This window comes from Chlorella variabilis (assembly GCF_000147415.1).
Source record: "Chlorella variabilis unplaced genomic scaffold CHLNCscaffold_2, whole genome shotgun sequence".
NCBI lineage: Eukaryota > Viridiplantae > Chlorophyta > Trebouxiophyceae > Chlorellales > Chlorellaceae > Chlorella > Chlorella variabilis.
This window is the reverse complement of record NW_005435086.1, coordinates 1,741,754-1,766,412: the sequence shown is the minus strand read 5'-3', so window position 1 is coordinate 1,766,412 and position 24,659 is coordinate 1,741,754. Positions and strand designations below refer to the sequence as shown.

At 68.0% G+C, this 24,659-nt stretch overlaps 9 protein-coding genes across 9 annotated transcripts in view; 5 read left to right on the top strand and 4 right to left on the bottom strand.

Annotated features, from left to right (window-relative positions):
* Position 1: 1 nt before the first annotated feature.
* Positions 2-2,102, top strand: CHLNCDRAFT_138026 (expressed protein; the record flags this gene model as incomplete). The annotated part of the gene is made up of 7 exons (XM_005851493.1): positions 2-320; positions 447-628; positions 850-929; positions 1,134-1,252; positions 1,404-1,535; positions 1,706-1,827; positions 2,010-2,102. The coding sequence occupies 7 exons, from the start codon at positions 2-4 to the stop codon at positions 2,100-2,102; spliced, it is 1,047 nt and encodes a 348-aa protein (XP_005851555.1).
* A 580-nt stretch (positions 2,103-2,682) lies between these two features.
* CHLNCDRAFT_138025 (hypothetical protein) lies at positions 2,683-5,008 on the bottom strand (the record flags this gene model as incomplete). Its single annotated transcript, XM_005851201.1, has 8 exons — positions 2,683-3,000; positions 3,165-3,353; positions 3,481-3,566; positions 3,724-3,876; positions 4,046-4,157; positions 4,307-4,596; positions 4,784-4,858; positions 4,975-5,008. 8 exons carry the CDS (start codon positions 5,006-5,008, stop codon positions 2,683-2,685), a joined length of 1,257 nt encoding a protein of 418 aa, XP_005851263.1.
* A 286-nt stretch (positions 5,009-5,294) lies between these two features.
* CHLNCDRAFT_138024 (hypothetical protein) lies at positions 5,295-5,691 on the top strand (the record flags this gene model as incomplete). Its single annotated transcript, XM_005851492.1, has 2 exons — positions 5,295-5,349; positions 5,477-5,691. The coding sequence occupies 2 exons, from the start codon at positions 5,295-5,297 to the stop codon at positions 5,689-5,691; spliced, it is 270 nt and encodes an 89-aa protein (XP_005851554.1).
* Positions 5,692-10,188: 4,497 nt separating this feature from the next.
* On the top strand, positions 10,189-11,919 carry CHLNCDRAFT_18919 (hypothetical protein; the record flags this gene model as incomplete). Its single annotated transcript, XM_005851491.1, has 4 exons — positions 10,189-10,658; positions 10,757-10,939; positions 11,012-11,234; positions 11,371-11,919. 4 exons carry the CDS (start codon positions 10,189-10,191, stop codon positions 11,917-11,919), a joined length of 1,425 nt encoding a protein of 474 aa, XP_005851553.1.
* A 1,335-nt stretch (positions 11,920-13,254) lies between these two features.
* CHLNCDRAFT_138021 (hypothetical protein) lies at positions 13,255-14,181 on the top strand (the record flags this gene model as incomplete). The annotated part of the gene is made up of 3 exons (XM_005851490.1): positions 13,255-13,351; positions 13,498-13,730; positions 13,915-14,181. 3 exons carry the CDS (start codon positions 13,255-13,257, stop codon positions 14,179-14,181), a joined length of 597 nt encoding a protein of 198 aa, XP_005851552.1.
* Positions 14,182-14,402: 221 nt separating this feature from the next.
* Positions 14,403-15,478, bottom strand: CHLNCDRAFT_138020 (hypothetical protein; the record flags this gene model as incomplete). Its single annotated transcript, XM_005851200.1, has 4 exons — positions 14,403-14,441; positions 14,673-15,110; positions 15,195-15,295; positions 15,457-15,478. 4 exons carry the CDS (start codon positions 15,476-15,478, stop codon positions 14,403-14,405), a joined length of 600 nt encoding a protein of 199 aa, XP_005851262.1.
* A 1,618-nt stretch (positions 15,479-17,096) lies between these two features.
* CHLNCDRAFT_50008 (hypothetical protein) lies at positions 17,097-18,737 on the bottom strand (the record flags this gene model as incomplete). Its single annotated transcript, XM_005851199.1, has 6 exons — positions 17,097-17,134; positions 17,288-17,393; positions 17,603-17,781; positions 17,936-18,041; positions 18,215-18,387; positions 18,629-18,737. 6 exons carry the CDS (start codon positions 18,735-18,737, stop codon positions 17,097-17,099), a joined length of 711 nt encoding a protein of 236 aa, XP_005851261.1.
* Positions 18,738-19,211: 474 nt separating this feature from the next.
* On the top strand, positions 19,212-23,416 carry CHLNCDRAFT_56762 (hypothetical protein; the record flags this gene model as incomplete). The annotated part of the gene is made up of 9 exons (XM_005851489.1): positions 19,212-19,244; positions 19,338-19,462; positions 19,574-19,681; positions 19,810-20,455; positions 20,846-20,907; positions 21,011-21,286; positions 21,466-21,608; positions 21,734-22,714; positions 22,956-23,416. The coding sequence occupies 9 exons, from the start codon at positions 19,212-19,214 to the stop codon at positions 23,348-23,350; spliced, it is 2,769 nt and encodes a 922-aa protein (XP_005851551.1). The 3' UTR covers positions 23,351-23,416.
* A 316-nt stretch (positions 23,417-23,732) lies between these two features.
* CHLNCDRAFT_138016 (hypothetical protein) overlaps positions 23,733-24,659 on the bottom strand; it is a gene marked incomplete at both ends in the record, with an annotated part of 3,799 nt that continues 2,872 nt past the window's right edge. Inside the window, 3 exons of the mRNA XM_005851198.1 lie at positions 23,733-23,786; positions 23,975-24,123; positions 24,355-24,445. Coding sequence (XP_005851260.1) covers positions 23,733-23,786; positions 23,975-24,123; positions 24,355-24,445 — 294 coding nt within the window. The remainder of the gene's footprint in view (positions 23,787-23,974; positions 24,124-24,354; positions 24,446-24,659) is intronic.

Here is a 24,659-nt window from a genome sequence, read left to right as displayed (position 1 = left end):
AATGCTGCTCTCGTCCCTTCAGCGGCTAGCCGCCGCCTGTGGGCCCTCTGGTTTGGGCCGGGGCGGCATCGCAGTGGCAGCCTCTTGCGGCAGCAGCAGCAGCAGCAGCTCCCTGTGGCAGCAGCTACGGGCCTTCTCCGATGAGGCGGGCAGCGGCGACAAGCCGGGCGAGGAGCCAGCGGCGGCGGCTGCATCCGCCGCCGCTGACGACGTGGCAGGAGGCAGCGAAGGCGGCGACGACGCCCTGGTTGCTGCAGAGGCGGCAGAAGGGGATGAGGAGGTTGAAGAGGTGGACGAGGATGTGCCCTTCGGGTTGATAGGTGGGCCCCGACAGGAGTCTGGAAACCATGGCCGGTCGTGGCACAGCTCAGCTCCCGGCAACCATAGAGCTCTCCGCCCCGTGCCGCCGGCCCCATCCCAATGCCCCCCTGCCCTACCGCCTGCAGACTTTGACAGCGCAGCGGGCACCGGCGGCGGCGTGGTGCCCCCGGAGCTCTTCTCCAAGCGGCAGCGTGCATGGCTGGGCGTGGGGGACCCGGACAAGTACCAGCACTTCCTGCCCGCCCTCTCACGCAAGGAGAAGGGCAGCTTTGCTGACGAGTATGTGGAGGAGGAGTTTGATGTGGAGGTGAGGCAGGCGGCTGTGCTGGGCCGGGCTGTGCCGGGCCGGGCTGGGCCGGGCTGGGCAGGAAGCTTTGTTGTTTCTGGTACGTGGGAAGCTGCTGGGGCGCCTGGGATGCCTGCGCAGCAGGGCTGCAGCGGCGGGCGGCAGGTGGCCACCGAGGGCTGAGCGGCGCGGCCGCCGGGGCTGAACCGTGCTGCCCCTGGTGCCCGCCGCCCTCCCCGCAGCAAGAGCTGTACCCCACTGTCCCCGAGGACAAGCCGCTGTACGACCTGCGAGAGTCGGTGCCAGAAATTTACCAGCCCAGGTGGGGGGGCGGGAGGGAGAGGGCGCGGAGGTTGGCACACTTGGGGTGGCGGGGGCCACGCGCGTGCGCAAGCATCGGGCCTGTGGGCAAGAGCCGCAGCGGGGCAGGGCAAGCGGAAGGGGCGATGAGCAAGGACTGCCGCCTGGCCGTTGGCGCCCACGCAGCTTTGCTGTGCGCTGCCCGCCGCGCCGTGCCCCCCCGCAGGAGTGAGCTGTTTGAGCGGCTGCAGCGGCTGAAGGCAGAGCACCCGGACATGCCCATCCAGCAGTTTGTGAGCGAGGTGGTGGGCATCGGCAGCGCGCCCGAGCAGCCGCCGCGCCCAGGTGCGTGCGTGCGTGTGTATGTGGAGGGTGTGCAGGCGGGCTGGCGGGCGACACAGCTCGGTGCTGGAATCCGGTTGCTTGGCACCAGCGGCTCCCCCGGCCAGGAAGCTGGCCCCAGCCATCCTGCCCCTCCCCCCATTGCGCCGCGCAGGCGCGCGCCCCATCATCCGCTGGCAGATCTGCCACGTGCTGTCGGTGGGCGTGAGCGAGAGCCACCCCGCCAACAAGCGGGTCAAGGCCTGGGTGCACCTGCGGGACCTGCAGCGGGACCAAGGCCTCACAGGTGGGCTGCGGCTGCCGCCTTTGCGGCCCGGCACAACTGCTGCGCGGGCTGGGCAGCCTGGCTGCCTGCTGGTGGCTGCTTCGGCTGCTGCCCAGCCTTGTGCCACATATACCCTGCGCACCAAAGCCGCTGCCGCCCGCGCGGCGCCGCGCCGCGCCTTGCACCCGCAGACGCGGCGCTGCGGCACATTGCCGCCATCTGCGGCCCGCGCTACGACCCCAACCGAGGCGAGCTCAAGCTGACCAGCGACCGCTACCCGCACAGGGAGGCCAACCGAGCCCACATCCTGCGGGTGGGTGGACACCTGCCTGTTGGTGGCCTGCCAGTGGCTGTTGCCGCTGGCGGCCTGGGCGCAGCCTGCCCGACCCAGTGGCGCCGCTCAGCAAGCCGACGGCCCCCTGGCGGTCTCCTGTGCTCACCGTCACACGGCACCTCCCCTGCGCCTGCCTGCGCTGCCACACCACACCGCTGCAGATCATCAAGGAGTTGGTGAAGGAGGGGCACCGCAAGCACCCCAAGCAGCAGCAGCAGCAGCAGCAGCAGCAGCAAGCAGATGCGACGTCCTAGGCACCCTGGGGAGCAGCACGGCAGCAAGGCCTGGGATGTGGCTTGCGTTGAGCTGTAACTCCCAGTGAACTGCCCAGCATGTGAGCATGTCGTGGCGAGAGGAAGCAGGGAGGCAGAGCAGTTGGCACCCCCCCTCGAGCGGGCGCGGAAGGCGGGGTGCGGGGCAGGGGAGGGCACTGCAGGTGCCAGGGGAGAGGAGCACCACAGAGGGTGCGAGTGAGAATGGGCTGCAGGAGGCCTCTAGTGCGCTGGTGGCGGTTCTGCAACCCCAGGCGCCACGCTGGCCTCGCTGCTTCACAGCATGGACGTGCGGTACTTCCTTTGCTCTACTGTTCCTTTCTGGTTGGTCTGCACGGCATGCGTTTTGATCCTTGGCTGTGCTTTACACCTTATGTTTGTGACCTTTGGGCCGGTTTACAGATGCACTGGCGCAGTACAGGATGTGTGCTGTGGATGAATGGCAGTGCCCAGGCGCACATGCAGGAGTGGGCGGCACCGACACGAGGGTGGGCAATGCAGCCGCCAGCTGGCGAGCGCCGCCACGTGCAGCTGGGAGGCTGCAGGCGCGCGCGCACAGCGCTCAGCCCTGCAGCAGCCTGCGCCCGCCGCCGCTGGCCGCCTGCACGACGGCGGGCTGGGCCAGGGCGGGGGGCGCCACGGCGGCGGCGGCCTGGCTGGCGATGACGAAGCCGCTGGCCAGCGGTACCGTGACGGAGCTGAAGTCGAGGTAGGCTGGCGCCTGCCCCACAGCCACCTCGGGGCTTCTCAGCAGTGCGCAGTAGCCGTAGGGGAAGGTGGTGCGGTCCGGCATGGCGCAGCCGCCCTTCTGCGAGCAGTAGCGCCAGGCGTTGCAGCCGGGGGTGGCGGCGCACGAGTCGCAGCAGGCGCCGATGGTGGCCTGCACGGCGTGGTGGGGGGCATGGCGGGGAGGCATGGGTGGGGTGGGGGTGGGGGTGCGGGGGCAGCAGCTTGGCCGGGTGCTGCTGCACAGGCTTGGCCTGGCGTGCAATCCAGCCCGTGGCACGGCAGCGGCCTCCTCCCTGGGGCCCCGCACCGCCCCACCTGTCGGTTGGCGGCCCCGGGCTTGACCTCCTGCCCCGCGATCATCGCGTTGGGCTGCACCCCGCAGCCGCGCGCGCCCAGCATGGCGGCGGCCGCCGTGAAGTCGGTGGGCAGGACGGCGGCGGGGTCAAAGGGGAGCAGCACGGAGTCGATGAGTGCGATGTATGCCTTGCAGGCCGGCACGTCAGACTGCGTGGGAGCAGGGGCCGAGGGAGCGGGCAACGTGGTGGGTGGAGGGAGGGCAAGAGAGCGGGTGGGAAGCCGCGGCACGCGGCGGGAGGCGCCTGCCGCTCCCTCCCCGCCTTGCCTGCAGCACGCTGGCGGAGCTGAAGGGGCTCTGGATGGCGAACCCGGCGATGCCGCCCTCCCAGGTGACGCCGGGGGGCAGCGCAAACCTCGGGGCTGCGGGCGCGGCACGCGGCGGCGGGCAGCAGCGGTGGCATGCCCGCAACCAAGTGCCACAACCAAGTGCCACGCGCAGGACAAAGGACCGCAACCCAACGCATGCTCCGCTGTGGCGCCCTGCGGCGCCCGGCTGGCACCCGCGTGCTCTGCTCACTGGACAGCGTCTGGGGGCCATCGTACAGCGTGTACAGCTTGGGGCCCAGGGAGAGGAAGGGGGAGGTCCACAGGCCGCGCCGCACCGGCTCGGGAGGCAGGATGTGGAACTTGAGCAGCTGCTGCAGGGCGGCGGGGTTCTGGAGCAGGCCCTCTGCAGGCAGGCGCATGGGTGGGGGTGCGCAGGAGGGTGCAGGGCAGGCAGGGGCTGGGACAGAAGACGGGGAGGCACTGGACAGCAACACAGCCTGCGCCGTCGGCTGGTGAGAGCAGCAGCCAGTTCATACGCCTGGCGCCTGCCCACTGCGCTGCGCCACGCTCACGGTACTTGGCCAGCGCGGCGTCAAAGGCGGCGTCAGTGGGCACCAGCAGCGTGCCCGTGAAGCCGGGGTTGAGCAGCAGGGCGGTGAGGCCGGGGGAGGTGGCGTTGGCGGCCTGGGGGCGGGGGGAGGGGGCAGGGAGGCGCGCGGCAGTGTAGGCCCCGGGGCTGGTAAGCTGCCAGCACGGGCAGCTCTGGCGGCAGGTCATGGGCGGGGCCCCCAGGCCCCATGCCCAGGTCTTTGCCTGCCCAAGCGCGCGCACACCTGGAGGAAGCGGGTGGCCCCCAGCTGCGCCAGCACGTCGTGGGCCGGCTGGCAGCAGCTGCACCGCGAGCAGGACATCTGGCAGAAGCCCTCTGGCGCCAGCTCGGCGTTGGCGTCAAACATGTAGGCCTGGTTGCAGTTGCCGTAGTGACGCTGGTACAGGCAGGTGTAGGAGATGCTCTGGGTGGCCTCGCCGCGCGGGTCGGCGTCAGAGCACTGGCACTTGAGGTCGATGGGGGCGGGCGCGGCGTCGTCGTTGGCCTGCACCGGCACCGTCTTGCGCTCCTCGCCTGCGGGCCATGCGGCGGTGGTCGGCGGGCGCGGCAGGGCGGCGCGCTCAAGGTCAGGCGCCGCTGCGGGCACGGCGCAGCGGCTGGGGTGCAGCTGCGACTGCGCTGCGACTGAGTGGGCGCTCGGCACCGCCGCTTGCCGCCACTCCCTCCTGCTGGCTGCCTGCCGCGACGCTCGCCGCCGCACCAGAAGGGTAGTTGATCAGCGTGTCGATGCCCCATACGTCCTTGCCCGAGCCGGCATGGCAGCAGACCAGCAGGCCTGCACGACAGCGGCGTGTGTGTCGAGTTTCTGGCGGCGGCAGGCCCTGCGGCTGCAAGCAGCTTTGGAGGCTGCCTGGCCCGGCGGCGCACAGAGCGGGCCGCCGCTCGCCCTACCCGCAACCAGGGCCACGCCGAGGAGGCCCCTCATGGCCGTGCGACGGCGTGGGAGGCCGCGAAGCTGATGGGGAAGCTTTTGAGTGCGCTGATGGAGCAGCCAAATCGAAGCCAAGCAACGCGCGCAAGCAATGGGCAGATCACCGCTGCACAATCAGGAGCGAGCAAACAAAGCCGTGCTCTTGGACGCTCCCAGACCAGCGCTTGCGCCGTACGTGGGCAGGACAGCCCGACTCCGGCCCCCTGATGCCTGACTGCAGATCTGCCTCAGTGATCGCCTCTGTAGATTGCCCCGCGATCCAGCGAGTCGGAAGAGGAGGATGACCGTCTTCGTGGATGTCAGCGGAATGTCCTGCCTGGGCGTGGACTGCTATGGTGAGCGCAGATTTCGGGCTTCCTGGCCCTGCGGCGCGCGCCCGTGCCCCCGCCGGTCAACCGCGCACTGTGACCAGTCGGCGCCGCCAGCGTCCCCTCGCCTCCTGCCGCTTGCCGTTGTGCGCAGGTGGCATGGAGGAGTACTATGCCAAGCGGGATGGAAAGGAGCCCCCCGTCAATTACTACAGGCCTCGCATCGGTAATGTCGCACCCCGCACGGACGGCTGGACGCCCGCCCGGGCCAACACGCAGACGCCGCCACGCACGGGTCCGGTGAGCGGGCAGTGTGCGGCCAGCCCTGTGCCCTCGTGGCGCGCCAGCCCCAACAGGCAGGTCATCTGATGCGGTTCCAACATGTGCGTGCGATGCAGGCCAAAAATCAGAAGCCAGCAGTTCAGCAGCCGCGCGGTCCCATGTGGGTCACGTGCCACCCAGCGCAGCCAGCTCTGGTGCCTACCCAAGCATCCTGCCAGCCCATGCTGCTCAGGGATGCATGCATGCGGATGCTCTGTGCTGCAGGTTTGGGCCGGAACAAGGCAAGGTGCTGCCATCTTGAGTCGCTGCATATGGAGGAGCTGTAGGGCACATTGGGCAGCGCAGGCAATGGTTCCCCTTCCTCGGCTGCCCTCACCAACAAACAGCCTGCCAACTAGCCAGGTGTCTCTCCTGTTACATCATTCCATCAGCACCATTGATGTAATGTCAAACGCAGCGCCAGAGCTTACCAGATCGTAGTACCAGAGAAGGTTTAGACTGGCGGAAGATCGAGGGCCTGCGCATGTGCATAGCTTTAGCCACCACCTGCTGCGCTGCTGCCCTGGTAGTTTGCGGCAGGGTAGTTGGCGCCAGCAGAGTGCGGCTGCGCAAAGCTGCCACTGTGGTAGCGCTGCATAGATCCCTGGTGCTGCAGCTGCGGCAACTGCTGCTGCTGCTGCCATTGAGCAATGTACGCTGACTGCCGCTGTCCACTGATGGCCGGCAGCTGCCAGTAGGCAGAATGGGGATGCTCCGCCTGCTGCTGCGCCTGAGGGTGGGTCCATGAAGGGAAGTATGTGGCGCTGCTTGGCGCCGCAGCAGGCACTGGCGCTTGTCCAGCCCCCGCCCCGGGCAGCACCTGCCACTTCCTTCGCTCGCTCCCCGCCAGCTGCTGCATGCTCTGCTGCCGGTGCAGCAGATGCTGGCTGTGCTGCCTCTGAAGCTGCTGGCTGTGCTGCCTCTGAAGGTGTTGGCTGTGCTGCCTCTGTAGCAGCTGCTGCTGCGCAGCCATCTGCATGGCCAGGTGAGCCTGCCCCTGGTGTTGTGCGGCTACATGGGCCGCATACTGGCCCTGTGAGTGAGCATAAGCTGCCGCCTGCTGCTGCTGCCACCAGCTGGGCGCATTGGCTGCTGGGCTATGTTGCGAGCCTGGGCCATACCAGCCATGCTGCAGGGCATCAGGATGCTGCTGGCTCGACGCGTACTGCACTGCCCCCGGCATCCCGACATGCAGTGCTGCGTGTTGCCCTGCATACTGCTGCTGAGGCTGCAGCTGCACCCACTGGCCTGCCCGCTGCTGCATCTGCTCCGTTGGCAACAGCTGGCCCGCCTCCTGTGGGCTGAGGGGAGCAGCCGCCGCGGTGGGTGCAGACGCCTCGGCACCGCCTGTGGAAACTGCTGCGCTTGTAGGAGCAGCTGAGATGCCTGGAGGTCCCTGCTCCACTGTTGCAGGAGCTGGGAGTGTGGGACGTAAGCGCTCAGGCTCTGCTTGAAGCTGATCTGACGAAGATGCCCCCCTTGCTGCTGACATCTGCTGCAGCGCCTGCTGATCGGCCGTCGGCTCTGCTGTGTGCTGCTGGGAGCCCCTGCGCCGCGACTTGGCCAGATGGCCTGCACCTGTCCGCATGCGCAGCTCGTGAAGCTGGGCTGCCGGGCTGCCATCGCCCCTGCAGGCCTCCCATGCTGCTGCATGTGAGCCCGGCAGCGGTGGCAGCCTCTGGCTGGCAGCATCCCGCCGCTCTGGAGAGTGCGAGTGGCGCAGGCCTGCAGGCAGCCTCCACTGGATGCCTCCGTCCTGCTGCTCGCTGTCGCTGCGTGCCCTGCAGACCAGCGTACATAGCATGGGGTCCAGGGTCTGTGTGGGGCGGCATGCCATGGATGTTGCTTGCCCTGGGAAACACGCATTCGGGCGACCTACCTGTGTAGCGCCGCCAGCCGCTCCAGCGACTCAACAAACGAAGGGTGAGGCACCGTCCTGCGCCTCCCCTGTCTTCCAGTTGGCGCAGGGTTGCCGCTTGCATGCTGCTGGCCTCGAGGCGGTGACGGCTTGGGCGAAGCATGCAAGTATGCTGCGGCTGGGCTGCTGGCGCTGCTGGCAGGACTACTGGTGTTGGAGTGAACCATCACATTTTCTGCAGCGCAGGCGGTGCCAATCAGGCCTTTGTCGATCTGTGATCTTGAGAGCCCCATCATGAAGCTGATGAGATGGACGGCACCAAGCACGCCCACCTCGGTCTGCTGCCTCCACTTCCTTGCTTGGCTGCTGCTCGCCTGGCGCCTGGCTCAGCATCTCGCCCAGGCTCAGCCCTGCACCGCGGCAGGCAGGAGACATGCCACATGTGTATCACCCTGCCCGATGCATATTCAACAGGGACATCCAGCACGGCCCAGCCCTGCATTCTTGCGCACCTCCCAGGCTGCCCCACGCTTCCTGTTGCCGCATCTGAGCCTGCGTCATCCCTCGCTGCCTTCGATGCAACGGTGCCTGCTGGCCAATTTGTGGCGCTTGCGACGCAGATGCTATTGACGCTGGCACCTGAACTGCGCCTCCGGACGGCTCTGTGCTGGGCCCGTCTGCACCGGTGTCAGCTGACGTGTCAGCCATCGCTGCTGCGCCAGTGCCAGGCCTGCCCTCTGCTGCTTCTGCTGCCCCTGCCATCCCGTTGGAGCTGGGCCTGCCCTCTGAAATCGTGGGCAGCGCCCCAGGGGCCTCAACATCCTGCAGCAGCCCAGTGCAATGGTGATCAGGGGGCTACCAATGTCGGTTAGTGGGTCTCAAGGACAACTGCTGAAAAAACAATAACTGCACCTGACTATGCTGCCAGCCAGGCGCACTGCTGCCAAAGTCGGAGAGCCACTATGAGCGCCGTTGGCGGCGCAGAGCAGCCAAGCGCTTGGCTCCCTGGCTCAGCTCGGAAGATGCGCTGCGTTGGTGGTCGTGCCTGCTGGGCTGCATCAGCTGCCATTGCAGTTGCCCGGCTGGGAAGCGTGGCAACAGGCAGCGCCGCGCTGCTGCTGGCCGGCGGCGCTTCCTCCTGTGCCGGCGCCCACTCCTGCACTGACCTTGCCCGGCGGCTGTGCAGCGGCTGGCGCGTGGCCTGCCCCAGGCGCACCAGGGATGCCGATTCTCGCAAGCTGAGCATGTCGGCAGGCAGCTGGGCGCGCGGCGGCCGCTGCATCAGCAGGGGAGACCTGCCCGCAGGGGAGACCGGCGACGGCTGCCCGATGGGTGGTGTGGCCAGGCTGCGTCGTCCTTCCGCTAAGCCTCCCCCTGACAGCCTCTGCGCTGGCAACTCTGGCAGCCGTGTATCGCTGCCATGGCCTGTGGGTGTGCCTGAGGCAGCCCAAGGGGCCAGTGCGATCCCCAAGTCACCGCTGCTGTGGCTGTTGCTTGCACTGCGGGGTTGCTGCGCAACCTCAGCGCTAATCCCCAGCTCTCCGCCTCCAGCTCGACCAACAACATCTGGCTGCTGCTGGGCTGCCACACGCTGCGCTGCCGCCGCCAGCACTCGCGGCGTCAGGCGAGCCGCCAGCGGGCGCTCTTGCGTTCCGCCCCAGCCCACCTCTTGCTGATCAGCCTGCTCTGCGCCCATGCTCTGCGCACGCTCACCACCCCGGAAACCTGCCCTGCTGTCCTGGCCCTGGCCCTGGGCTGGCTTGGGGGCCGCCTTTGCACCGGCCGGCTGGCTGCTGTTGGCGGTGTTGGAGCCCAGGTGGGTCTCCAGCAGATGCAGGGGCCTGGTGCTGCGCCAGGGGGCCAATGCTGGACTGCTTGCTTGCGGCAGAGCCCCCGCCTACTTCTGCCGCTACTGCTGCCTCCATGGCAGGCTCCTCTGCCACGGCTAACACTGCCTCTGCCACTGCCACCCTGCTCTTTGCCGCCGAAGGCTGCTTGCGCAGCTGTAGCCGGGTGCCTTGCCGCTTGGTGGCCTTGGCCAGGCGCCGTGGCGACCTGCTGGCCTGCTTGCCAGTGGCTCCACCTGGCGCAGGTGCCGCCATTTCCAGTACTGGCGACTTGGCAGCCAGCAGCAGCGTGTGCAGCTGCTCCTTGCTGGGCGAGCGGTGCGCCGGCAGCGCAGTGTATTGCTGCTCCAGAGCGGCCAGCTCCGCGGGCAGGGTGCCCAGCAAGATCCGGCGCGGGGTGGCCAGCGCGAGGACTTGGGCACCAGGGCTGGCCTGCTCGACTCGTTGCAGCTGGGGCGACCAGCTCGTGGGCGGCTGGGTGGGCTGCGGCGGCGAGGCGGGTGCCGCTGCCGGCTGGGCGCCCTGCCGCGGCTCAGGTGCCGCTCGCGACCTGCCGCCCAGCAGCAGGCGTCGCTTGATGGTCTGCAGGAGCGCCATTTGGGAATAAGGAGGAGCCGTCGGCTGGTCAATGTTTGCGCAGGAGGTAAAACAGGGGGAGCCGATGCTGCAGAACGACTCTGCCGGCGTTGCAGCCCCCCAATTGTTGTTTGCGAAAGGTATGGAGCCCCAAGGACGTCCTAGGAATCGTGCTGACTGTGAACCACGGCAGACACACCCAGCTGGGCCCAGAAGGCGAGAGCGCGCTCGGCAACCAATGACCTCAACCTGCAGGCAGCACTCATGTCGCTAGCCGTCGCTGAGGCTGCTTATGCTTGCAGAGCGACGGCAGAGCGCCCCGCTGCACCCACCCCACGGCAGAAACGGCTGCTCAGGAACAAGCGGCAGCACAGCAGAGAGCTTGAGCAGCGCCGCAAGGAGCAAAGGCTACCGCAGAAGCAGGAGCAGCAGCAGGAACCCCCGTCCCCGCCGCCGCCTGCCGGCTACGGGGGCCCCGAGCTCCAGTGCCCACACTTTGCCTCCTGCTCTGGCTGCACCGTCGACACAGGACTGGATGCCCCGCCGCTGCTGCATGAGGCGCGAGCCTTCTTTGAGCGTGACTGCGGGCTGCCAGCCTTCACGCTGCACGTCGGCAACATCCACGGCTGGCGCCAGCGGGCACGTCTCGCCGTGCGGCGCGGCACCGAAGGCCAGACAGTGATCGGGCTGTTTGAGGAGCGCACTCACATGGCCACTGCCATCCCCTCGTGCGTGTGAGTGTGCAGCAGCAGGCCTGCTTATGGCCGAAGCCTGGCCGGGCGTCCGTCTGCCAGCTGGTCCACCACCCCTGCCCGCTGTTATGCCCATGCAGGGTGCACCACCCCGCAATCAACGAGGCAGCTGCGCTGCTGCAGCAGGCTGTGGAGGCCTGTGGGGTGGAGCCTTATGACGAAGGTCAGCGCACAGGCCAGCTGCGCTATGTGCAGCTCACCGCCGTGCAGCAGCGGGACAGCGGCGGTGCGGCGCTAGCGCCTGCGGTGCAGCTGGTCCTGGTGTGGAACTCGCATAGGGGCACCACACAGCAGCAGCAGCAGGGCAATGGCAGCAGCAGCGGCAGCGGCAGCAGCAGCAGCAGCAGCAGGCTGGCCTCCCTGGCCGACCAATTGTGGCGGGTAGGGCAGCGGCGGCCTGATGGCACCCCGCTGCTGCACTCTTTGTGGGCCAACTTCCAGCCGGAACGAAGCAACAAGATACTGGGGCCCGAGTGGAGGCTGCTGCACGGCCCCGACCTAGCGTGGGCGCGGCTGGGCGGTGCGGACATCGCCTTTGGGCCGGGCTCGTTCATGCAGGTGCGCAGCAGTGCGCATCCGTTGCCTCGGGCCTGCTATCTTTTCTGCTTGTGCATGCACATGTCTTTCATTCGGCTCCGAAATCTGCCGGGGGCCCTGCAACCTTGCTCACCCCGCTGTGCTTGCCTGCCTGCAGGCCAACCGTGAGGCCATGGACTGCTGCCTGGCTGTGATGCAGCAGTATGTGGCGCCCGGCAGCACCATTGCCGACTTGCATGCCGGTGTGGGCACCATCGGGCTGTCGCTGGCGGCCACGTGCCGGCCGCGCTGGGTGCGCTTTGTGGAGATCAACGGCCATGGCCTGCCGCCCTTCAGGCAGTCGGGTGCTCGTCTGCGGCTGCGGCTGCTGGAGCGAGGCGAGGCCCCACAGCTGGACTACCATGTGGCAGCAGCAGGCAGCGACCCCGGTCGATGGTGCCATGGCGCCGAGGTGGTGGTGTGCGACCCGCCCCGCAAGGGCCTGGAGGCGGCGCTGCTGGGTTGGCTGTGCAGCCCCGCCGCCGCGGCAGCCGGGGTGCGCAGCCTGCTGTACCTGTCGTGCGGCTTTCCTGCCCTCCAGCACGATGCGGCGCAGCTGCTGGGCAGCGGGCGGTGGCGGCTGCGGCATGCCCGCGGGTTCGCCTTCTTCCCGGGGGCATCGCACGTCGAGACGCTGGCGGTGTTTGACGTGGTGCAGCAGGGGTAGGCACGGTGGCGCCCAGGCCGTCCACTGGCATTTCCTTGTACTTGATTCTGGTGTAAGTGAACTCTCTGAGCAGAGAGATCTCAGAAATTGCAGATAACTGTGGGGAGCTTGGCGACGGCACCCGCCGTGCTGTGCGCGCTGACCCTGCTGGGACTCCGCGTTGCATCTAGGGCTGGGCACGAATTCGAAGGCACGAATCTATAGAATTCGCGAAGACGGTTCTTAATGCCATAGAGGAGGTCCTGGCACGCCTTCCAGCCAAAAGAAGGCTGGTGATGGCCTTCTTATCGCCATATCGGCCCCCAGCTTCAACCCACCTCAGGTGGGCCTCTCAAGGGCCCTGTATTCGTGTTCTTTGGCTCTGGGACGCCTGGAAGTGCATAAAAGCTGAGCGAGCTGCTGCAGAGGCATTCCTCCCTTCCCGCCTGCCGCCCACTGTCGCCCTTGCGCCCGCCTGCCGTGTGCCCAGATGTCGCTGCCAGCAGTGCTGCCCGGCGCTTCCCCCATGTGTGCCCAACCATTCCTGTTCCACAGAAGAGCCGCGAGCTGACGGACGGCATGGTGCGTGTGGTAGGCATGGCCGACGTGCGCCTGATTTGGAAGAGCGAGCTGAGCCAAATGTACCCCAAGCTGGCGGCCGTGGCGGGGAAGCTGCTGTCGCTGCATGCCACAGCCTGCAGCGTGGAGCGGATGTGGATCTCTGTGCGTTGGGTGCTGCGCGACAACCGCCTCAGCATGGTGGGCAAGACGGTGCAGAACCTCGTGTTTGTGTCCGCCGCACGCCGCCTGCGTGAATCGCTAGCGGCAGACGAGCCCAGCGACGGCGACCTGCTGCTGGCCGACCTGGTGGCAGAGGAGGAGGCCCAGGCCATCAGGACGGCGGCGGCGGTGGCGGCAGTGGCCGCAGCGCAGGGCGCCAACACCTGACCTGCTGAGCAGCAGGCGCCTGTGAACGGGCGGCGGCGGCGGCGGCGGCAGCTTCAACTTGCCTATTTAATGCCTTAGCCCCACAATTCAGCCTTCACGCCCCAAAGGCTAAATTCAACACCCCAAATTCGCGAATGCAAGCTCGAATTGACTAGATAATGCCTTCAGGGCTTCAGAGCGGGCTGACGTGCCTTAGGACCCAGCCCTAGTTGCATCCACTGAAGTCGGCGTTATCCGATGAATTGCTGCAAAGTTGGCGATCGCAGGATCTTAGACCGTGTGATTACAGTACCGGGACTTGGGGCACTGGGCGCGGAGACCACAGCTCCTTGCCGAGCTTCAGGAGTTCCCTGGGCGCCGTTCCCTGCCAGATCGCATTAAAGGCGCCTCCTGACTTTCGGCATGGCAATGACACGCCCCGCCGTCTCGCTGCTCGCCGCAGCGTTGGTGGTCTTCCTCGCCCTCACCCCGGGCTGGGCTCAAATGCTGGACGCTACGTCAGAAGGTGGGTCCATTGGCCTACTGCAGTGTGATTTCGTGGGATTCGCTGGCCCCTGACAGGCCAGCATGGATGGGCATGCCGTCGCCGCCGGGCCGTGGCGAGGCAGGCAGCGATGTCACTGCCACGCTGCTTTCGTGCATCCCTTGCAGAGGAGGTCATCGCCACCCTAAAGGCCCTTCCCGGCTGTCGGGACCTGGATGTGGCAAACCTGCAGAGCCCGCCGGTGTGTCAGGAGTGGTCCACACAGGCTGCATCCGTTGCATGCCCACCAGAGTGCGGCGAGTTCTTCGAGAAGGTTGGGGCGGAGTGCCTTGTGAACATGGGCCTCTTCATCAACGAGCTGATGGGGGTGACCATCCCCGCTGAGGAGTACACCCAGACCGTCATGGACCAGTACGACTCCTGCCTGGCGGGCGAACTTATCAACTCCACGTCTCCAGAAATGCTGCAGGCGAGGCCTGCACCGGCACCTGGCAGCCTCTTGCTGTTCCCTGAGCTGCCTGCTTGGCCACGGCGCTTGTTTGACCTTTGTTGAAAGCCGGCTGCACCTGGCCTGCGCCTTGCAGGAGGCCTTCAGCGCCTACCCGACTTGTGCGGGTTCGGACTGGGAGCTGGCGGCCTGCCCAGACGCCCAGAATTGCTACGCCCAAACGCTGGCCGGCCTCAGCGCCCAGCTGTCGGTAGAGAGCGCGTGTGCCACATCCAGCTCCTGCGGGATGCTGATCGCTGCCATGGGCTCTGAGTGCCTGGCCGACGTCAGTGTCGGCCTGCTCAACCGGACTGGACTGATCTCCTCGTTTGGCTCTGCCGAACAGGCCAAGGAGCTGCTGTGAGCCGTTGCCGCCACTGCTGCCGTTGCCGCCGTTGCCGCCACTGCTTGGTTGAATGGTTGGAGGCAGTCCACCCCCACCACTGTAGCCTGTGCATGGAGCAGGACTGCTACATACCAGCAGACATGCTTACTTTGTGCATGAAGCAATGGGATGCCTGATGCGTTTGCTTCCCTGGCTCACACACTATGCCCTCCCCGCCCATGTCTGTGCAGGATGGGAAATTATGAGGACTGCGCTGCTGCCTCGCTTCCATTCACCCACTGCAACGCCACCAGCAGCATCACTTAACCTTAAGCCCAACATACCTCACGTGCCTGTAAGCCGCCCAACTCCCATAGCTTGCATGGCGAGCCTTACAAATCAAGTAGCTTTCCAGGCTAGCGAAACCACAGAAACAAGGCTGTGGCCGTGGTGCCCAGCAGCCCAACCGGTGACAGCACGCACTGATGGAGCCAAGCATGCCGCCGCAGCCGCCGCACGAGCTGCTCTACCTGTGCCCTCAGCTCCTGCTGGGTGCCGTCATTCTCCAGCACCACGCCCGCCAGCCGCCGCTTGGCCTCCACCGGCATCTGTGCAGCGATGCGTGCCTGTGCTGCCGCCTGTGCCAGCCCATCCCGCTCCCTGAGCCGCTGCAGCTGGATTGCGGGGCTGCACGCCACCAGCACGTTGGGGCTGGTGAGCCTCGCGAAGCCCGTTTCGAACAGAAGAGGCATGTCGACTACAAGCACCGGGCGGCACCGCAGCCAGGCGAGCAGCGCGAGGCGCGCCAGCTCTGCGCCGACGGCGGGGTGGGTGGCGGCATTCAGGCGCCGGCGCTGCTGGGCATCGTGGAACACGAGCGCCGCCAGCGCCTCGCGGTCAATCTCGCCATCGCTGCGCAGGATGGTGGGCCCAAACGCCGCCACCACGCGGCGGTAGCCCCAGCGACCCTGCAGAGGGGAGTGGAGTGGCTCCTGGCTTGGGCGAGCCCGCGGCACACACTAGAGCCTTCACGGCACAGCCACCCTACCTACCTTCTCTGTGACGCTGTGAGCGATCCGGTCTGCATCCAGCACTGGGATCCCGGCCTGGACCAGCAGCTTACTGACGGTGCTTTTGCCGCAGGCGATCCCGCCTGCACAGAGGAGCGGCGGCAGCGAGCGGTGCAAGACGCAGCAAGAAGTGCGAGCGATCAGGGCCTCTGCCCTGATGTTCCCTGATGGTTGCGCTGCCCGCGTTTCATCTTTATTAGATTGCCAGCCAGTTGGCTGAGTTGTTGACTCGCAATGCGTGCACCTGTGAGCCCCACCAGCTTCATCGACTATCCAAGAAGAGGCGATCATGCAAATGAAGCGCGCAATGTTTGCAAATGCAGGAAGAGAGGCCTTCTCAGCACCGGCGGCGCCAGCCAGGCGGCGCTCTGCAGCTGTAGTGGCAAGCGCGCCGTACCCCTCGCTATTCAACTGCGCTTCGTGCCTGGCACAGTGCAGCCTACACAGACAGTAGTTGCACAACCTGCAGGTGCTATGGCGAGCCCGCCAACAAAAGGCTGGTGGTCGCTGGTGAACCGGGGCACCGGCGAGCAGCTGGAGGACCTCGAGGCAATCCTGAATGAGCCCGAGCCGACACCGGCAGCGTCGAGGGCAACGGCGGCAGCGGCGGCAGCGGAGCCTGGCGACGTGCTGCCGGTGTCCAGCAACAGCCCGTTCCCGCGCCTGGCTGAGAGCCCAGACAAGCTTGGGCGGCTGGCAGCAGCCGGTCCCCCGCCGACTACCACGACAGCAGCAGCAGCAGCAGCAGCAGCAGCAGCAGCAGGGCAACCCACCGGCACCAGCGCCTGGGCAAGCTACTTGCCCAGCGTCACAGCTTGGCTCCCTTCAACGGCAGCCCGCCCTGGGGTGCAGCAGCAGGAGCAGCAGGCGGCAGCAGTTTCGAGGGAGCAAGGCGCCAGCTGGAGGAGCCACGCACCCGGATTCGGGGAGGGTAGCAGCGCAGCTGCATTGGCGTCGCCACCTGGGCACGCGGCAGCACCTGGCGCGAATGATGTGCCGCAGCCTGGCAGCCGCCACGACGACAGCAGCCAGGCTCTTGCGGCTGGCACCGCCCTCACCGCCTGGGCTTTGCAGGCGCAGCAACAGCTGTCAGCGGCCTGCCACGCCACCGCCCAGCAGCTGGCGGCGGCCGGCACCACCGCCGTCGGCGTGTCGGTGCTGGGGGCTGCAGTGGGCGGCGTCCTGGCGGGGCCGCTGGGCATGGCGGCAGGTGCCAAGTCGGGGGCGGCCATCGTGGCGGCGGGCGCTGTGGGTGGTGCCGCAGTGAAGCAGCTTGCGCTGGGCGGCATCCACCCAGCGGCCCTGGTGCCGGCGGCGGGGGGCAGGCAGGAGCGAGAGATGCAGCCCTTGAGCCCCGCTGCAAAAGCTGCTCGCCAGGCGCAGGAGACCGGCGAATGAGTGTGATGAGAGCGCTGCCTAGCGGCTGAACTGCCAAACCTGTACTCTATCCTGTCAACCATGCGCTTTGTGCCTGTACAAGATGCTTATGTACCACTCCCACACCACTCGTCCTGAACTCCTGCTTCAAAATGCTCATGTTGTTTGTAATTTGTTTCTATCAAGCGCCCACACGGGCGGCCAGTGCCTTACATGATGGGTGCAATCAAGACGCACAGGTCAGGTTGGTGGTGGTGTGTGCGGTCAACAGTGCTGAGGTAAGGGAGCAGGCAGATGCAGAGGTGAGACAGCGGAGCACAGAAAGGAATGCGGAACTGCGGTGTGCAAGGCAGCTGCGCGGGAGCAAGCAGAGAGGTGCAAAGACGGACAGGAAAGGATGCAGGCCGCATCTGTGCAAGGCGGCAGGGGGAGAGGACACCAAGTGGAAGGCTGGGTGGGGTGTCTGGTGCACGGCCACCGGCCACCGCTGGCGCTGCTGCCGCTGCGTCACTGCCTGTTGGCAAAGGAGATGGCCATGGGCTTGTCTGCATGGGCAGAGCGAGCGGGCAGGGTAGGTACGCACACCAGGCAGGGAAACGTGGGGCCTGGGCTGGCACAGGCAGCGAGCGCCTGGCATCGCATGGCATGCCAACGCAATGCACGCCAGGCTCTCTCCCTGCAGCCTCCAGGCCACGCACCTGTCGCCAGCTTGAAGCCCTGCAGCCCCTGCATGGCCACCCCCGCCTGCCCCTCGTCCGAGTACTCCACAAACGCGATGCCCGGCTTCGCGGGCACCATGCGCACCTGCAGTCCGGCCGTACGGGAGGGGCACATGTGGCAGCAAGCGACACTTGGGGGCCCGGCTTGGGACCAGCACAGCCCCAAGCAGAGAGGAAGCCGTTGGGCTCACGCTCCTGTCATGGTCCCTGATGGGTTCCTTGGTTTGTCTGGGGTTGCCTCACGCGCACCCCATCCCTGCCAGCACCCTGCCCTCCCCGTGCCGCGCCCCGCACCTCCTTGAACCCCGTGAACTGCTGGAAAAGCATGCCAACCATGGCCTCGTTGGCAGTGCCTGGCAGGTTCTCCACAAACAGGATGTGGTTGGGCCCGCGCGGCTGCCCCGCCGCCGCCGCCGCCGCCGCCGCCGCCGCCGCCGCATCGGGCTTGGCCTTGGCGCGCTGCTGGAGCGCCTCTGCGGCGAGCGAGGGGCGGGAGGCGTGAGGCAGGCAGCAGAGCGTGCGCGGTGCAGGGCCGCACAACTCAGCCGCCCTATTGTCAGCCAGAAAGGAGGCAGGGCGCTGCGACCATCTCCAGGCACGACCACCCCGGGACGGCCCGCACCGCACCTGCGGCCGCCTTGCTCTTGACCTGCCGCTCCACCTTGGGCCGCTCCCGGAAGGTGCCGTCCTGCTTGGATATCGCATCCGACTTGGTCTTGGCCAACGCTATCCGCTGCAGGGCGCGGACAGGCAAGCGAGCGAGCTTTGTAGGCATGGAGCTCCAGGCTCTCTCGCGCGCGATACGATGGCAGGCCGCACACTCTGGCAAGCCAGCGGTGCCTGATGCGCTGGCAGCTCTTGCCGCCGCCAGCCCCGCTGTCCGCGCTTCCCTGCCTGTCGGCTCACCAGTGGCTTGTCCAAGAAGGGGAAGCCCTGCATGCAGTCCAGCGCATTCTTGGCGTCCTCTGCCTTCTCAAACACCACCCAGGCCTGGCCGCGCAGGCGGTAGGTGCGCCGCGACACCACATCCAGGATCTTGCCAAACTGGCCGAAGATGCAGTGCATCGCCTTCTTCAGGTCTGCGGCGGGGTGGGGGCGCAAAGCAAAGCGCGAAGAAGAGTGACGCAGGCGACGAGCGCGTGCCGGCGACAGTGCCGGGCGGCGGCAAGTGCAAGCGGGCGCAGGTAAGTGCTGAGGTGGCCGGGCTGCTCATTGGCCGCCGCCGGTGCTGCGCTAGGCCTAGAGTGAGCCAGGGGGGTGCACTGGGCATGGGGTGCCATGATCGCCCGCCAGAGAGCCGCTGGGACCCCACCGGCTCACCATCTTGAGACACCTTTTCCGGCAGATTGTTGACGTATACAGTGTGGCCCTCGTTCTGCGGCGCCGGGGCTGCGGCCCCATCCACCGCCATCGCCTCTCCGTCCGCCATGCCTGCTGCCGCTGCTTGACGTGGGTGATGTTGTTGGGAAGAGGGAGTAGCAGCAAGGCCCGCTGGAGGGTGGGAGCCCGCAGCACGCAGCATGACCGACTTTCCGGCGATTCCTGGCGGCGATTTGACTGTCCCACAAATGATTATGTCCATCGACACAGTTCATGTAGCTATGCAGAGTGGTTGTGGGTGGCCGCTGTCCCCGTCTGTCTCTGCGGCGCCTCTCGCCTCCCTGAACGGCTAGCTGCCCATCAATACCCTTGGATTTGTGAGCGGCAGCGCATGCAGGCGCACAAGAGCCCGCAGGCCACCGCCGCCGGCCACCGCCCACCACCAGCCACCGCCCACAGCCCGCCTCCGCCGGCCACCGGGGCTGCCCTGCGCCTGAGCGATGAGCAGCGTGTGGTGGCGCACGCCCCAATTGATGAGGCGCTGGCGGTGGTGGCGGCGGCGGGAACGGGCAAAACCCACACCATGACGGGCAGGGCACGCTTCCTGCTGGGGCAGGTAAGGAAGACTCGGTGCCATGTAGGCCCAGCCCACCACACCTGTGATGGTTTCCCGCCCCTTCACCACTCTGTCTGCTGGACCCTGGCGCAGGGTGTGGCGGCCGAGGAGGTTCTGGTGCTCACATTAAGCCGCAAGGCGGCTGGCGAGTTCCGGGAGCGCCTGCTGCGCCACGTGCCCGGCGCCAAGGCGGCCACCGTCTGTACATTCCACAGCTGGTGCGGCGGCTGGTCGCAGCAGCCCGGCTCGCTCTACAGTGCAGCAGCATGTATGCGCTGCGCCCTGGCTGGGAGCGTGCATCTGAGGCACTGCGCTGCCATGCCTTGCAGGAGCTGGATGGTGGTGTGGCGGCACTGGCGCGAGGCGGGGTTTGAGCGGCGGCCCACCATCCTGGCGGCAGAGCAGCAGGAGCTGGCCCTCATGCGCGACTGCATCATGTGAGTGTGTGTTGGAGGGGGCAAGGAGGATGCTAGGCCAGTACATGTGTGCAGGTTTGCCGGCAGGCCACTGCGCCAAGCCCCCCACCCGTGCCCCACGCTGCGCCCCACTGCCGTTCGTGCTGCAGGTGGGACCAACTGGCGGCGGCGCAGGCCGAGATGCGTGGCTGGCTGTTCCTGCCGCCGTCGGTGCCGTGGCCACAGGTTGTGGCGGCGGTTGCAGAGCGGCACGCGCCCCTGTTCCACAAGTGCATGCAGGCCGCGCTGGCGGCGCACAGCAGCGAGCAGCAGCCCGGCAGCCGGCCGGCGCCGTCAGCTGGCGAGGCTGCGGCGCGGTCCTTTGCAGAGCTGCCCACCCGGTTGCAGCTGCTGCTGGTGGGGGAGCTGCATGCCTCGCTGCAGCAGCGCTTTGACGGGCACTGCCGCGGCGAGCCAGATGGCGGCGTGCTGGAGCTTCTGGCTGCGGCAGATGCCCAGGCGCTCTTCTTCCTGCGCTGGCTGGAGGGAGAGAAGCGGCGGGGGCACATGCCTGATGGCGCCGCCTATGCCGCGCTGTGTGCGCGGGTGGGGGAGGGGCAGGAGCGCCAGCGGCAGCTGGCGCGGGTGGCTGTCGCATACCAGGCAGAGCTCAGGCGGCAGTGCCTGGTGCCGCTGTCCGACCTGCCGCTGCTGGCGCGGCAGCTGCTGGCCGCGCGCGGTGGCGCGCTGGCCTGGGCCCAAGAGCGATGGACACACCTCCTCGTAGACGAGTTTCAGGACAGCGCTGCCTGCATGGTGCGCTGCGCTGATGCTGCCAGGAGCGTGGCGGGCGGCAGGCGACCAGGCCATCAACGGCTCAAGCAGGCGGGCAGCAGGCAGCTAGTGTGCCACCCGCTTGCCGACCCTGTGCAAAGCTTGCCTTGCAGCTGGACCTGCTGAAGCTGCTGATGGGCCCACGGCGCTCCATCGTGGTTGTGGGCTGCCCCGACCAAACCATCTACTCCTTTCTGGATGCGGCGCCGCAGGCAGGCCTGAGTGCGGGGCTGCTCAGGCAACAGCAGCAGCCGGCTGCTCTGCCCTGGCCCAGATACCCTGCCTGCTCTGCACAGTCGCACGATTTGCCTTGATCGGGCCACCTGCCTGCCACCTGCTCCTCTTTGCCCTTGTGCCACTGCCGGCCCGCAGATCTTTGCCGACTACCAGCGCCACTTTGGTGCTCGCAAGCTGTGCCTGCAGACCAACTTCAGGTGGCGCTGTGGTCGTCGCAGCACAGTGCAGCACAGCGCAGCAGGGCGCCATGCCAACGACAGCATCCCCCTGCCCTCACACCCCTCTGCCGCCCCTGTCCAGGTCTACTGCCGCCATCTGCGCCTTTGGCTGCACGCTGCTGCACGGCAACCGGCGAGACGCAGAGGGGGGCATGGTGCCGGCACGGGCCGGCGCCTGCCGCCCCGTCCACGTGCGCCAGTTCCACACAGCGGAGGAGGAGGCGGCGGCGCTGGCGGACGAGGTGCTGCGGCTGTGGCGGGAGGAGGGCGTGGCGTACAGCAGCGTCTGCGTGCTGTACCGCTGCCTGCGGCTGCAGGGCGCAGAGCTGCATGCCCCGCTCACGGCTTCTCTGCGCAGGTGAGTGCGGGCAAGCGGTGGGTGGCGGTGCTTTCGCTGGGTTGGCTGGGCCGCTAGTCCGCATGTGGTCACATGCATGCACAGCGTGATGCTGGACAGCGGCTGTCCCGCCCGACCACAGCATGCGCACCGCACCTGCCCGGCACCTGCCACCGCTCCCTTCTTGGGTGGCCACGCAGGCTGGGCATCCCTCATGTGATAGCTGGCCACGGGAGGCTGGCGGAGGATCCCGCCGTGGCAGCCCTGCTCGCCTACCTGGCCGCCAGCCTGGAGGTTGACCCGGCCTTTGAGGTGGTGCTGGGCCTGCCCCACCACGGCCTGGGTGAGGAGCCACCCTGTGCTTGCAGGCTTGCGGCGCCTGCACTGCCAGCGCAGGAAGTGCCCTGCACCGCTGGACCAGGCCGTGCCCTGCCATGCCTGACGCTCCCGGCTGGCCGCCTGGTGCAGGGCGAGAGGTGTGCGGCGCGCTGGCGCAGCAGCAGGCGGCTGCGCGGCTGGCGGGGCAGCTGCCCCCCAGCCTGCTGGCGTGCGCGGAGCAGGTGTGCACGCAAGCAGAGGCGATGCTGACACAGGCGCCATGGCAGGGGCAGCAGGCGGCTGTGCAGGTGGGGCCTCAGTCTGCCAGCCAGCTGGAGCATGTGGTCAGCCAGCTGTACACCGGGGACCTTCAGGAGCTGTCCCGCCTGGTACTGCTGCTGCGCGGCATGCGGCGGGCGGTGGGGCAGGAGCCGCTGCCGCGCGCCCTGCGCCGCGTGCTGCAGGACAGCGGGCTGGCAGCCTGGCTGCAGCAGCACGGCCCAGCAGGCGCAGCGGCGGCAGTCGGGTCCCAGCAGCAGCGGCTGGGCGGCGGGGGCGACCTGCCCGCCTCGCTGCGCTGTGTTCTGGACAAGGCTGAGCAGCTTGCGGCGGAGTGGCAGCAGCAGCAGGCGGAGGGACGAGGGCGACGGCCCGCTGGCAGCGGCGTGGGCGGGGCCGCAGATGGCGGCAGCTGGTGCCCGGCGCATGCGGCCGGCGCAGCCAGCCAGCAGGAGGCGGGGGAGGAGCTGGTGCGCGAGCTGCTGGCCCGCCTGGCCACAGACACGGCCGCCGACGAGTGCGCCGTCCAGCGCCGGAGCGGGGCGGCATCACAGCGGCAGCAGCAGGCTCCTGGGTGCGACCCTGGCGCTCTCACCATCGGGACCATCCACTCGGCCAAGGGGCTGGAGTGGCCGGTGGTGCTGCTGCCCAGCGTATGCCAGGGCCTGCTGCCCCTGCGCTTCCGCCCGCCCGCCTGGCAAGCCGGGGACGGTGCTGCCGCCTTGCGCGCCTGCCCGCGGGCACACCTGGAGGAGGAGCGGCGGCTGTTCCACGTGGCCGCCACCCGCGCCCGCGACACCCTGCTGGTCTCCTTTGTGCAGCCGCCGCCGCCGGGCGCGCCGGCGGAGCCAGGTGGGCGGGGGTGGGCTGCCGTCGGAGTGAGGGTGGGCGGATGCGTTGGGTTGGTGGGTGGTCTTCCGCGCTGGGATGGGCCAGGCGTGGGCAGCCAGCCGAGACGCACCAAAGCAAGACACATGCCACCAAGCCCACCACCTCCCAATCTTGCCGCCTACCTGCATGCACAGGCGCCTATGCGCACCCTCACCACACCGCAGACACCCCCCACCCACCCACCTGGCACTCGCTACTGCAGGGGACGAGGAGCTGGAGGCGTCAGCCGCACCGGCACCGCAGCCAGAGCTGGAGCCCGCCGGCGAGCTGCGCTGCTCCAGCATCCTGGCAGGCACGGTGCACCGCCTGCGCCACCAGCCCGACGTGCTGCGCTTTGAGGGGCGGCTGCCGCACCAGGACTGCTGTCAGGCGGAGTGGGAGGAGGAGGAGGCGCAGGCTGGTGGCATGCTGCATGAGGTGGGCAACCGGCCCGGCAGCCACGGCGGCCCTTGCCAGCCGCAGGCTGTGAAGCTCAGCTTGGCGGAGCGGGCCCGGCGCCAGCTGGCGGACAACCCGCGTGCCGGCAAGCTGCGGGCGCGCGGCGGCGTGGCCAAGCAGGCGCAGCGCCAGTGTCCCGCCGCTGTGCTGCAAGGGTGAGGCGTTGGCAGTCCTTGCATACCACTGTAGGCGACGGTTTGTTGACATTGTAATCCAAGTTGGTAACAGCAGAGGAGCGCGGGGCGCCGGATGGAGCGCGGGGCGCCGGATGGAGCGGCAGCAAAGGAGAAGCCATGCATGGATCAGAGGACACAGACAGTTCAAGGCCCAGGCGGGCCCACACGTATGGGGGCAGGAGGCAGGCCGCGTGGCAGCCCGCTGCCAATAATCAAGGGTCGGGCAGGGCAGGGTGGGGTGGGGTGGCCGCCAGCCGGCGGCTACAGCAGCCCACGAGCAGTTGGCGGTGGCAGGCGGGTGGGCTCTCCTGCGGCACCCCGTGCCTGCAGAATGGCCGTGCCTCCGCTGCCGGCCTGCCTCTGCCTCAGCCCTGCTTGCCCAGGTCCACCTTTTTAGCAATCTTGTTCACTTGGTGCACCTGCAGGGGCGGGCAGCAGGGAGGCATGTTTGCTTGATTGGTTGGTTGATTGGCTGATGCAGCGCAGCAGCGTGCCAGGGCAGGCAGGCAGGCACGTTGCGCGCAAGCCTGCCGGTGCGATGGCTGCGCCGGTGCGGCGCCGGTGCTGGGGCCGGTGCTGCGGCCGGGCAGCCCGGCCAGGCGCGCACCATGCCGTCCAGGATGCCCGCCACCGTGAACACGCCGCCGATGACGGCGCAGATGGCGGTCAGGAACTTGTACAGCTGCTTGGGCTGCTCCGTCACCACAATCTGGATGGGCGACATCTTGTACGTGAACTTGGCGGACGCGTGGTCCTCTGCGCGTGTGTGTGGGGGGGGGGGGCACGCTGGTGTGGGAGAGTGCGGCTGCCTTGGCGGGGAGGCAGGCATGGGACGCACGGCGGGAGGCCACAAGGAGACGTGAGGAGCAGCGTAGGCCAAGGCGCAGCCCTGGCCACACGCGGGCCTCTGCTCCCGCCCCACGCAGCGCGCGCGCACACACACTCACACACACACACACCTGCCCCGCCCCCACCCACCGGGCTCACCCGCGTTGTACTTGTGGCTCTGCACCGTGTACTCGTACGCGTCAAACTGCAGCTCGGGGCGCCGCCGCGGCTCTATGGTGGTCAGCACCACCTGCAGCGGGGCAGCAGGCACAGGGCTGTTGCCGTGGGGACCCTCCCCCACACCTTGCTGCAGCTCTTCGGCGTGTGCCGGGCGGCCAGCAGCTGCACGCACCGGCCCTCCAATGCCAACACGCTCCAGGCTGCGCTCCAGGCTGCGGCCGTGATGGCAGCAGGCTGGAGCGCAGCCTGGAGCGTGTTGNGATTGGAGGGCCGGTGCGTGCAGC